This window comes from Papio anubis, chromosome 8 (genome assembly GCF_008728515.1).
Source record: "Papio anubis isolate 15944 chromosome 8, Panubis1.0, whole genome shotgun sequence".
In the NCBI taxonomy this organism is placed as follows: domain Eukaryota; kingdom Metazoa; phylum Chordata; class Mammalia; order Primates; family Cercopithecidae; genus Papio; species Papio anubis.
In genome coordinates this window covers 49,468,791-49,482,343 of record NC_044983.1, presented here as the reverse complement: position 1 = coordinate 49,482,343, position 13,553 = coordinate 49,468,791, and the positions used below count along the sequence as shown (strand labels likewise).

Sequence of the window (13,553 nt, the reverse complement as noted above, 5' to 3'; positions counted from 1 at the left end):
TTACAGTCTACTCATGTTCAAGGATGATCTCGGAGGTTGGGCCTGCTGGAATAAACTGAGTCCAACACCTCTACACAGTTATGTTCAACTGGGCTCTCTGATACTGGGAGCAGGGTAGTGGGGTTTAGGGTGTTGCAAACTTCAATGGTTATGTGGGAATTTTCACATAGCAAGGTTTGGTACTTGGTTAATCTAGTATTTGTTAACCAATGATGTCCTTTGGTATTTATTAAAGTTACCACAGCATGGGAGGCCTTTATATTCAGGTTTTGCCTAAGGGTTAGTTTATCTGCTGCTTGTGCTAACAGGGCCATTGCTGCTAGGGCCCTTAGACCTGGGGGCCAGCCTTTGGAAACCTTGTCTAGTTGTTTTGAGAGATAGGCCACTGGCCTTGGCCAGGGCCCCACAGTCTGGGTTAAAACTCCAACTGCCATTTTTTCTCTTTCTGATGCATAGAGTGTAAAGAGTTTTGTCAGGTCAGGTAGCCTCAGGGCTGGGGCCAACATGAGTTTTTCTTTTAACTCATGAAAAGCTCCTTGCTGTAGGTTGTAATAGATGTAGTTTATCTAATCTACATTTTTATTAACTGTCACCTACTAAAATATTGACTCAAATCCTGCAGCTGTTTGATTTCAAGCTTTAAATTAATCTGGTATTCCTCATGGGACTCCAATTGCATCTAAATAAACAGGAGAGTCGAAGGATGCATAAGGGGCTTCTCTCGCTTGACGATGTCTTATTTTTTTTCCTTCTGGTTGATGAAATGCCAGGGTGAAAGGGATAGCCAATTGGACCAAAGCACAACTGCCACTCCAGTTATTCAGCAGCGTGCCCAGTAAAGGTCCATCACAATACCACCACACATCCGCTCGGGGATGAACAAGGGCTGACTGATTGATAAGCACTTGAAAATTCTTAAGCTCACTGCATCCTTTCAGGTCTCTAAGGAATGCTAAGTTTCCTCTCTGTCATGAGAGACACGAAGTGAACTTAGTGTTGGGAGACGGAAGCTGGATGGCCCTCGGGGGCTGAACCATAGGGTGCTGAACTTTGGGATATAGCAGAGAGAGCTTGGCATGACTTATTACTCCAGGCTGTAGAATCCTGGAAAAGACCTACCATGCAGCCTACGCCTGGTCGACTGGAAGACCACCTTATTGGAAAGGGGACAGTCTGGGCCTCTGGCCTGCCATGTGCACAAGCATAACAATTGCTTTTGTTTAACGTGCAGATGGAATATTTGATCCATTTTAACCAGGCATTTGTATCTTGGTATCCTGTCTTAATTGCTAAAGTTTGTTTTAAGTCTTTAACTTCTATGATCCTCTAGTAAAATGAATGTATGGTTTTAGGGAAATTACAAAAACTGGTTGGGGCAGTCCATCCTTGCTCTTTAGTGGTCCACAGAATGTTGGACCAACTGTGGCATGAAAGCTCTATATTCGGGGGAGCAACACTCTTGGTTGGCACTGGGGTCTTTATCGAAATCTCCCCGGATTAAATGGTTCTAGTTTACTAATGTCTAGTCTGAGGAGAGTCAGGAGGGACAGAAGTACTTTTCTGAAGTAGAAAGCTATCTTTGACTTGGCAAGTCCTCACAGGGTATAACAAAGCAAGCATTAAATGCAATAGTTTGAGGCGAAATTGACTTGGTTATATTAGTAACTAGATGGTTACCAATAGAGCGAGGAAAGAAGAAAGAGTAATATAATAGATTAAAAGAGTTAAATTTTTCTTAGCTTTAGTTTGGTAGGGTTTTACCCTGGGACTATGGCCCATGACTCTGGAGGGGGTGGCGCTTTCTTGACTCGGGTGTGTTGAGTCCATCCTTTTTTTGCTGCAGGATGTACAGCAGTCTTGGTGGTTAGCAGCACAAGGTAGGGTCCTTCCCAGGCTGGCTCGAGGTTTTCTTCTTTCCACCTTTCGATGAGCACGTGATCTTCAGGCAGGTGCTGGTTTACTGGAAATTCTAAGGGTGGTACATGTGCTAAAAGACTTTTAGGTTTTTTTTTGTTTGTTTGTTTTGTTTTTTTGCGAGAACAGAAAGTGGAAAATAAACCAAGTATGTAATTTTTAAGAAACTGACCTTTTGTTTTAAATGTGGGGACCTTGGCAGTGGACTTTATAGTCCTTAGTGCCTTTTTACTGAGAAATTTCCTTTAGCACCTATTTTTATTAGTTTTTAAACCAAAGAAAGCCAAATACCATTTTTACATTTAACAATGCTTCTCGTATGATTTTTATACCAGATAAGCTAAATGTTATCTTTATATTAGTGTGTTATTAATGTGAAACCTAATTTTAATAAAACCTTGTAGACATATTCATTTAATTTTTAATATTTGACCCTAAGGTAAGATTTTATAGACTCTTCAGTTTCTTATAATTTTTGCTACAGAGCAGGTTGGTGCTTTAAGAAAAACCTGTTATGCTTTTACTTTAATGTCCAGTTCACAGAAAAACTTGATGATACTTCTTTAACTCTAGCTAATATGTTTACACACAGAATGTTCTTTACAATTAACATTTTAAAACTTGCTTAAACCTTCAAAATAATAATTTTTTAAAAATTTTTGATGTAGGTAAAAATGTACATTCTTATGCCTCCTTAAAATTCTTTTACCAAAGGTGTATTTTGCTTTTCTTATACATCTTGCACATAAATTTTTTGGTTTTTTTTTTTCAATAGTTTTACATTCAGGAGGCCTAGTTACTTTTAAATTATACAACATTTTTTTTGCATAAATCCTTTTTTTTAAACACACATTTTTTTATAATCTTTTTTTTTTCTTTTACGACTTTTACAGGCAATTTTTCGACATGCCTTAACTTTCTGACTTACTACAAATACTTCTTTTTTTAAACAACCAGTTAATTTATTTCAGGACAAGAATTTACCATATAACACTCTTTTTATATAAATTCCGCCCCTCCCCTCCTTTTTCCCTTTTTTTTTTTTTCAAAGGTGATAACCATTCTTTTCCAAAGCGAACCTTTTTTTACGTTTGTGGACTAGACTGTCTAAGGCCACAAAAATAGAAGTTACTATAATACATGTTACACTGTTAACTTTTAGCAAACTTTACTTTTGTTGAAAACCTTGTAAGTTTGGGATTTCAATTATCCTTTGCTATTAATAAGACCTTGTTTTGTCCAAATTAGAATTGGTATGATGGCTTTTAAAGGAATAGTGTACACTTTTTTTTTTTAACTACTTGTGTATCTCTCTCTTTCTTTCTCTCTTTGACTTTGTCTCTCTTTGACTTTCCTTTTGCCTCTTTCTCCTCTTCTCTCTGCCTCTCTCTTTCTTTCTCTCTCTCTCTCTCCTTGACTCCCTCTTTGTCTGTCTCTTCCTCTCTCTCTCTTTGCCTCTTTTCCTCTCTGTCTCTTTCCTTTCTCTCTCTCTGCTGGTCTTTCCTTGCCTCTGCCAGGCGCTTATGCTGCTCTTCTCTCAACCACTGTGTGTTGGGGGCGGGGGGTCTAAAACCAGCTGTAACCAAGTGTCTGTGTACAGGAACTGGTCTGGGTTCCCTGGCTTGCATGTCACCTTGTGCTATACCTTTGAAACAAGGGATCTGTCCAGGTTTCTTTCTAATGGCCAACCTACCTCTAATGCTGGCCAGTCTATCTTACACAAAGTTTTAAGTTTTCCTGGTGTCATAGTACTCCATAGTCTCCCTTAAATCCTTTTTTTGAAAATTTTCAACATAGTTCCTAGTGGGGTGGGCTTACTTTGTGCCTCACCCATGTTTCCTCTAGACAAAACACCACGCTCACACCACACACACACCACAAAACAAAGAATGGGTAAAAAGGGCACACACACACTTTTGTAGTTTACACAAAACCAAAATCAGAGTATCCAGAAATCCAAACCAGGTCAAAACCAAAACCAAAGTATCAAGCAATCCAAGTCAAGTCAAAAATAAAAACCAAAGTGCCGGTACAGGCACACCGTGGGTGATCAGGCCACGCTTCCACTCAAATGGAGTGGGCAAGTTCCCATCACCGGTCCTGTCAAGCAAATCAAACCAACGAAACGCAAAGCAAAGTGCTGATAAAGGCACCATGGGGCATTCAGGCCATTACACTTCCACTCACGAGTGGGTGTTTCAGCATCAGTCACCGTTTTAGATGTCCAGATTCCGCGCCCGCCTCTTCCCCGGGTGTCTCAGCCACCGCGCTGGATCCTCCACGGGGCCTGCCGCACACCGTTGCAGGAGGCATCCCAATCGAGCAAATGCCTACCCAGGAGCGCCTCTGTGGATCCTCAAAGATCGCCGGGCTGGTCGGAGTCCGCCGTGGTGATGTTCTGCAGCCTGGGCCGCCTAAGGAGCTGCCCCCGACCATCCGCCAGTCACCTCGCCTCGGTCAGGGAACAAGAAATGTAGTAGGATGAGCCACAGACAAAAACTCCTGACACCGGTGCCAAAGAAGGAAGGGGGCCGGTCTCCGGGTTGCGCATCGCAAGTCAAGTGAGTAATTCTGTCCTTTGGGTGCCTACAACCTAAGGGGTGCATGTGAGAGGGTCGACTGATTGAGCAAGCAGGCGGTACGTGATTTGGGGCCAAGGCCTGTAATTAGATTGGAAGAAAACAAGATAGGATTTTCTACAGTGCTTTCTATACAATGTCTGTAATCTACAGGTACAGACCAATAGGTCAGGGTCGCATCTTAACTGCTGGTGGCCCAGGGTGCTGGCTGGTTAATTGTCTGTGGGATTTCATTTCTGCCTTAGTTTTCACTTTTCTTTGAGGCAGAAATTGGGCATAAGACAATATGAGGGGTGGTCTCCTCCTTTAACTCCTTCACAAGCTTTGGAAGATTTAGAAAGAACCTGGAGATTTCTTTCTTTCTCGGTTTTTTTCCTCTGCCTAGCTTCATACAGTATGCCTAGGCAGGAGAACGATTGATAAGGGAGCCCTCCATGTGTCTGTGTCCTGTTCTCTGTGATTTGTGTTGCAGAATCAGTCTGGCATGAGTAGTTGCTAGATGAATGCCGTGTCACTGGTAGTGACTTAAGTTGCCAGGTCCTTCTTGCTTGTTTCATCTTGCCTCTTGATTTAGTGGAGCAGTCATGTCCAGTAGAATCTTCTGTGATGGTAGAAATGCTCACGATAGCTGTACTGTCCCTTAGGGCAGCCCCTAGCCATATGTGGTTCTGGATCCCTTGGAAGTGTGGCCGGTGTGAGTGAGGAAGTAAATTTTCAATTTTATTTAGTTTTAAAAAGAGCTTTATTGAAATATATTTCAAATGCTATAAAATGCATCATTTTGCCATTCAGTGGTTTTTAATGTATTTACAGAATTGTGCAGCCATTACCACCGTCTAACTTCATAACATTTTAACATCTCAGAAAAACAAACCAACCAACCCTGTACACATTAACAGTCTTCCCCATTACTGTTCTTGCCTCCAAGCCCTGGCGACCACTAACCTACTTTCTGTCTTGGGATTTGCCTCTTTTGGACATTCCATGTAAATGAAATCATACATGGTCTTCTGTGACTGGTTTCCTTCACTTCGCATAATGTTTTCAAGATTCATCCGTGTTTTAGCATGCAGTAACAGTATTTTAGGTTGAGAGGAAAAGGGACTTAGTTGTTTTTTCTTTTTGTAGAGATGGGGGTTTCGCCATGTTGGCCAGGCTGGTCTCGAACTCCTGACTTCAGGTAATCTGCACACCTCAGCCTCCCAAAGTGCTGAGATTATAGGTGTGAGCCACCATGCCTGGCCCAGGACTTAGGTTTTTTTTGGCTTTTGACCAGATTCCTTAAATTGTTTTCTGTGGCAGTTCTAATATTCTTGTTAATGGGAGGCTAGTTTCACTGCTTTGGCTTTGTTTTTAATTTAATGCTGTGCTGATATAATACTTGTCACCCCTTCAGAAGAGGTGGAAGACTTCTTTGCTTTAGTTCTTTACTGCTTTGTTTATAAGACCATCAAAAGTGCTGATTAAGTAGCAGAAATTAGTGGGCCACATCAGTGACATACTTCACATACTGCAGGCCTGTCCTTAAATTGTAGTCTGCTCTAGCTGGTGAGTTGTGAAGTTTGTGGGGACCTGGAGTAACTCACAGGCAATTACAGACAGTCCCTGACCTACGATGGTCCAACTTACGATTTTTCAACTTTACAATTGTGTGAAAACCGTATACATTTGGTAGAAATAGTACATCAGGTATCCATACGACCATTATGATTATCACTTTCAGCATCCTCTTCAATAAATTACATGAGCTGTTCAACACTTTATTATAAAATGGGCTTTGTGTTGATTTTTGGAAGGATCGCCTGCAGATATATTCTGCAATACAAAAGAAAATTAACTGGTAAAGTAAGTATAAGACTTTCTTTTACATGTCATTTTCAAAGTATAGCACTGATAACAATAATAAGCTAACCTAATACTATGTATTTATTAGTTATGTTCTTGGAAGTTGCATACAAAGCAATAATTTATAAAGAAGATCACGTTTTTTTAGTTATGCCAACAATTTTTTTTCTGTAATAAAGATTCCTACTAGTCATGTAATTGAATTACTAGATCAAGCACATTAGATTGAAAGCAATACTTTGAAGATTTATAAATTTGTAAAACATTAGTAAAACAATTTTTTTTTTTTGGTAAAACTGTATCTTAATTTAGATATTTTATGACCGCTGACTAGAGGATCTCTTTTAATCAACCAACTTCAAGAGAATTCTTGGGGTATATCTGTATTTTAGTTCCTGAATATTAATGATAATAGTATACTTTACAATTGTTTAGTGTTTTATAGCAATTGATTTCAGTGTCATAGCAGTTTTTTTTCCCCCAGTGGTAGAGATATTATTTTTCTTTTTCTTTACTAACAAGAAAACAATTTTCAATAAGTTAAGTGATTTGCCCAACATTATGTGATAAAACTTCTGGTTCCTGTTGCAGTGTTCACTCTGTCCTTCTCCCTCTCTAGTCCTCTTTTACTTTTTTTTCTCTATTTCTTTTTTTAAATTATGTCATAACTTACATAAAGGAAAATGCAAAGATGTTAAATGTTCAGCGGGATACGTTTATACCTCATAATTCCTCCTCCTGCCTTCACCTCGACTCACACAAAGTTTATCATTATTATGACATCTATTACCGTAGAGTAGTGTTGTCTAATCTTGAACTCCATTTAATGGAATCATATACAGTATAAACTCTTATGTGTCTGAACTCTCTTGCTTAATATTGTGTCTATGAAATTTATTCGTTGCATTTAGCAGTAATTCTTTTTCACTACAGTGTAGTATTTCATTATATGAATATTACTCATTCTCTTATTGATGGATATTTGGGTTGCTTCTAGTTTTTTGACTCTTGTGAATAATTTTGCTGTGAACATTCTTGTACATATCTTTTGCAGATGTATACCTTTATGTCTGCAGCACCTAATTTTAGAATAGAATTGCTGATTAATGGGGTGTATGTAAATTTAGTTTTAGTGAGTCTTGCCGGTTTTATGTTTGTGTACCCTTCAACAAAGTATGAAAATTCCATTTGTTTCAGTTCTTTACTGACACTTGATATTGTTCTGTGTTTCTTTAAGTGTCGGTATTGAAGTAAAAATCACACATACACATGTATACTATCGCCTTTTAGTTTTAAGAGAAAAAAAAAGTTTAATAGTCACGAAACATATTAATTACTTTTAGAACTTTGATCAGCATCTTTTCATTTCACTTAAAACTGCTTTCTGGGACTTATTTTAGTCAATTGTGTATTTGAAAAGTTCATCTTTGTCCTTCACTGATACCAATGTGCTGTGCCTTTTCATCATGTATCTGTGGAACAGATGCCTTTTATTCCAAGCAGACTTGTTTTCTCAAGTGCTCACAATTCCAGAATGTAGATGAATACTTTCTTTATTCTTTTTCACTTAGTTTGCACTTAAATCCTAGCATTATGAAGATGAATATTGAAAATTTGTAAACGTTTTTATAACATTAGTTTTACTTTGTACATACACTATCCTTGATGTTTTTATGTTTCTTTTATTGCCTACTTATTTTGCAGTTCCTTAATTATTGAATTTGTAATTCTGTAGTGTATGGATCTTTGAGACCACATTCACCAGAAAGGTGAATACTGTATTTGCTATTTTCTTTGTGCTGTGACTTTCACTATAATATAGTAAGAGTTTGCATTTTCAGCAACATTGAAGAATTTATCTAAATGACATTCTCTTAAATGTGTTGAGAAGTGAAAATAGTGTTTTTCTCTGCCATTGAGGTTTGCTGCATAGAAAGTGCATGTTGTGGCAAGTTCTTAGCCCAGAATGCTTGGCACAGTACAAAGAATACTAGCTCAAGCGTGAAGAGAGTTGACTTCTAGTGCCAATCTAAGATTAACTCACTATTTTCTTTTTTTTTTTGAGAAAGGGTGTCACTCTGTTGCCCAGGCTGGAGTTCAGTGACGCCGTTTCTGCTCACTGCAGCCTCTGCCTCCTGGGTTCAAGCGATTTTCCTGCCTTACCCTCCTGAGTAACTGGGACTACTGGTGCATGCCACCACGCCCAGCTATTTTTTGTATATTTAGTAGAGACAGGGCTTTGCCATATTGGCCAGGCTGGTCTCAAACTTCTGACCTCAAGTGATCCTCCCTCCTCGGCCTCCCAAAGTACTGGGGTTACAGGTGTGAGCCACTGTGCTTGGCCCACTCAGTATTTTCATTTCAGCAAATTATATCACCTTTTTATGTCTTGGGTTCCTCTTCTGAAAAAATGAGTATTGTAATAATAAGCTGTTGGTATCATAAAAGGGGAAATTTTTATTTCACCTTTAACTTCAATTTAAGTGAAAGACAAGGACGTAATGCACTCTACTTTGCATAATTGAAGGCAATAATTTAATCATTTTTCATGCTGATTCTCTCTATACTCTGAAGTAATCTCTGGAATGGTACGGCTACTGCCTGATAGTGTGCAATAGGAGAGAGTATGTCAGGTTTAGGACCAGCACTTTTTATATGCTCATTGGTAATGGGAATACTGAAGCTATAAATAACAACGAAGAATCCATCCTTGTGGTTTGTTATATATTTCAACATAGCATGGTGAGTAGCCACAGAAAAGAAAGACTTACCCTGAAACAAACAATTTTTGTGATGAGAGGGAACTGATGGTAGATGGGAGAGAAGAGGGTGCTCAACGTTGCCTTTTTATTCATTTGTTTAGAAATCTTGCTTGGTTATTGATGGGATTCCTCTTCTTTAGAAAAAGTTTCTACCTGATGACTTAATTGGAAAAAATATATGTTTTTTTCATTATGGAATATTGTTTTAGAGCTGAAAATGCACTATTTATCTGTCTTTAATTTTTGCTAATGTTTTGAGTTTTCAGGCAAATTATATTACTAGATTTATTGTGTTTTTTTGTGGAACTAAATTAACTGCTTTTTAGGTACGACCCAGGATAACCTTTTCTTGATACATGTGACTGTTCCACCAAATGTACTTATATTGTTGTGTTTCTGTATTAAAGTGCCTGGAATTTCTTTGAAGTGTTAGATTTTTATGAACGTTATTTAAATTAGAATAAAGTTTAGTAGCATCATGTATGTTAGGTTCTGTGAATTTATATAACACCCATGATTCTTTCCTTAAAAATTTTTTTTTGAAATTAGCATGTTCATTTTGAAAGCTGTTGTCTGAAATTTCCTTTGCTTTCTCTACTTCTTGTTTTTTTTTTTTTGAGATGGAGTCTTGCTCTGTCGCCCAGGCTGGAGTGCAGTGGCGTGATCTTGGCTCACTGCCACCTCTGCCTCCTGGGTTCAAGCGATTCTCCTGCCTCAGCCTCCTGAGTATGTGGGATTGCAGGTGTGCGCCACCATGCCTGGCTAATTTTTGTATTTTTCGTAGAGATGGGGGTTGGCCAGGCTGGTTTTGAACTCCTGAGCTCAAGTGATCCGCCCACTTTGGCCTCCCAAGGTGCTGGGATCATAGGTGTGAGCCACCGCACCTAGCCTCCTTTCTCTACTTCTTAAAGTCTTAAGGCTTATTGTATATATTTAAGGAAAAGCCCAGGTCAGATGTTCCCACTAGCTTTGGTAAAATGAAGGGACTTGCAACTTTCTGGGAGTGTTACTCCAGTTTATTTTAAGTTTCAGGTTTAAGCACAATTTGTAAGGGACAGTGTTATTGAACTGATGGTTTTAAAAATCATAGTCTTTTTCAAGTGTTTAATTAGACTTTATATGCCATATGGGATTTTTAATAAAGTTTTTATTTATTGAGTTCCTGTGTTTGTCTAGCTGTGTTGTGAAATGAATTATTTATTTATTTACTTTTTTTTGAGACAGAGTCTCACTCTGTTGTCCAGGCTGGAGTGCAGTGGTGTAATCTCGGCTCACTGTAACCTCTGCCTCCTGGATTCAAGCAATTCTCATGCCTCAACTTCCCAAGTAGCAGGGATTACAGGTGTGCGCCACCACGCCCAGCTAATTTTTTGTATTTGTAGTAGAGACGGGGTTTCACCATGTTGCCTGGGCTGGCCTGGAACTCCTGAACTCAGGAAATCCACCCACCTCAGCCTCCCAAAGTGCTAGGATTACAGGCATGAACCACTGTGCCTGGCCTGAATTATTTTTCTTAAATCTAACAATATTCAGGGTGCTTGGCTATGTTGTTCTCAAAAGGATGAAGACATTTCATATTGAAAAAGTTCGGTAACTTATCCGAGGTCATTTACATATAGGCCTATCTCAAAGTATTTACTCTTCTTTTTGTTAATTTTATTGTTCTTTGATAGTTCTGTAATTATGTGGAACAGTATTCTCTCTCTATAGTATCTTTATTCAGGGATATGTGAAACATTGTAAGGCAATATGCTTATTTATCAAACTGTATCAAATATAAATTATTTTGTTCCAGATTTCCCTAACTGTGTGTTAAGTAGTCTTGACTTGTGTAGATTTAATTCAGGAGACAAAATCTTGTTCATTTCTAAGAGGGAGAGATTAAAGCAAACATGAGGATTAACTTTTGAAAAGAGATTAGGGAATTTTGGATGCTCAGATGCTAATTCCAGTAAGTAATCAGATTTTCATTTAGAAATGTGTGTCTGATAGCATGACTTTAAATGCTTTCCAATTAAAAAACTCAACACTTCTTCTTGTGCAGAGTTCACAGTATGTGCAGTGTGTGGCTGGGTGTTTGCAGCTGATGCTTCGGGTCAATGAGTACCGCTTTGCTTGGGTGGAAGCAGATGGGGTAAATTGGTGAGTGCCCTTTACTTTTAATGTAAAATAACATTTACAAGCGTCTCTCCTTGATATTTTCAAAGAAATATGTAATCATCTAAAAGAAATATTTTATTTTTTTCTTATCTGTTTAACAATTGACTATACTAACCTTCTTAGATGTCAGTAACTATCAAACTGAGCCCCTTTCCTTGCTTGATCTGTGCTTTTATAAGAGGTTAAGGCCTCTTAAGAACCTAACGCTTAACAGGACAGATTCCAGGTACTCAGAATATAAAAAATTTAAAAAAATATTTTATGATGAATGTAGGCAGAAATCAACAAGAAAAGTTCTTACCTAAGAGTGAATATAAACCTTTCTTTCTAATGCCATATAATTTAACCCAGTCTTTGTGGGATCCTAATTTGCAGGTATAGAAACTTTGAGGAGCTGTCTGTTCAGGCTTATATAGACAAGCAACTGAAAACCTCCAAAACAATGGAAATCTTGTTTTACTGTCAGAAAATCAACTTATTTGCTCATAATGAGAGATCTAACTGCTCTTAAACCAAATGTTCTTTTCAGTTAGCAAGGCATTGTTTCTCTGTTAGAAAATCTACAGAGGAATTTAGGTTATCAACAGTAAGTTGCTTGGTGGGTGAGGATTTAAAGCAAGCATTGGACTCTCACCTGTATCTCCAGTGTAGGATATACCTGTGAAGGGACCCAAATATTCTAGATCTTTTCAGTCAGTATTTGTATGCAATTCCTTAGAATGGGTTACTTCTGCAAATAGCTGTTCTTAGGAATTGTATTCGAATTGTCACAACTATTCAAGATCCATCAATTCAGTAAGTTAGTAATTATTTTTCTATTAATCTGTAAAATTTCAGTCCATTCTTGTTTGTTTAGTCGTCAGTTTGCCAGGAAAAATAGCCATCACAGTTTGTCATCTGGGTCCAACAGACCCTTTAAAAATATATTTTTAGTCATTTTGTGAAAAATTGACGGAACTAAGAATAAAGAGAGTGAAAAACAACTGTTGGAAATTTCAATAAAAATTAAAACATAGCAAACCTTTTTGTAAAAAGTACATTTTGATACACAAGTATCATAAAAGATGACAGAAAATCATCACATGTCCTTGAGCGAAATGGTCTAGGTTCTTGTTGCAAAATACTGTCTGGAAGTCTTTCACGTTCAATGGCTAACTAGTTGAGAATACTATATTTCCTTTTTGTCCTTATAAATATATTCCTCATTTATCAGTTCTTGAGTTTGAGAAAATTCATTTATAATATAGATATCTAGAGACTCACAGTTTAAGATTTCACTTAATTTGACCCATTTCACTGTTATTGTTAGAGAATAGAGTGCAGTCTATCTCTTTGTTTTCATCTTCTGAATAATCTAATAATTGTGAAACACTTTCCTCTGTTGGTCATTATTATAGGCAGAAAATAAAAAATTCACACTTGTCAGGAGGTTCATTAGACTCACCGACATAGCATATAGTTGTATTCACAGATAAGATTTATTACAGAGATGCAGTGAGGACCCACAACTGTATCATAAGGGACAAAGACACAGGCAGAGTGTGGAGGAATCCATGCGCAGGCTCCCTTATGCTCTCTTCCTCCCAGAGGGGTCTCACAGAGTATCTTCCCCTAGCATTGAAAATGCAGCAACATTTTTGTGAGGTTTCTGTCCAGGAAACCCATCAGAGACTCAGCTCCCAAGATTTTATTAGAGGTTAGTTATGTAGACACACACTGCCTAAAACACACCAAAATTTCAGACTCCTGAAAGAAAGTAGGTGTCTTAATCTATTTGGGCTGCTTTAACAAAATACTACGTGGCTTATAAACAGTGGAAACTTACTTCTCACATTTCTGGAGGCTAGGAAGTCTAAGATGAAGGCATTAGTGGATGTGGTGTCTGGTGAGGGTCTGCTTCCTCATTCATAGATGGCTATCTTTTCACTGTAAACTCAGATGGCAGAGGGGACAGGGGTCTTTCTCAGCACCCTTTTAGAAGGGTACTGATTCCATTCATGAGTGCTCTGCCCTAATTGTAAGATAAAATGAATTTTAATTCTACTAACCAAAAATTAGATTTTTTTTCCCCCTGTGGAGGACCTATAAGAAAGAATCAAAGTCATGAAATAGCAATCTCTACAAATAGTTATAATTGCTTATAAAATAAACTCAAATACCAAAATTTGGTCTCTCTGAACTCTCATGGTATACTGAGTACAACAAATGCTGCTGTTCTAATGACTAGTACCTTAGTATTTTAGAGACCATTCAGCAATGTTAACCATTCAACAGCAACAAGATCAGGCATAAA

The 13,553-nt window shown here is 38.0% G+C and overlaps 1 protein-coding gene across 4 annotated transcripts in view; it reads left to right on the top strand.

The window, feature by feature from the left end:
- The window catches only part of ATP6V1H (ATPase H+ transporting V1 subunit H), a 119,897-nt gene that overhangs the window by 39,346 nt on the left and 66,998 nt on the right, over positions 1–13,553 (top strand). For all 4 annotated transcript variants that reach the window (XR_002523801.2, XR_650626.2, XM_003902753.3 and 1 more), the window contains one exon: positions 11,145–11,242. Coding sequence is in view for 2 of the 4 variants with exons in the window: in XM_003902753.3 (XP_003902802.1) it covers positions 11,145–11,242 (98 nt within the window). In the remaining 2 variants the exon portion in view is untranslated. The remainder of the gene's footprint in view (positions 1–11,144; positions 11,243–13,553) is intronic.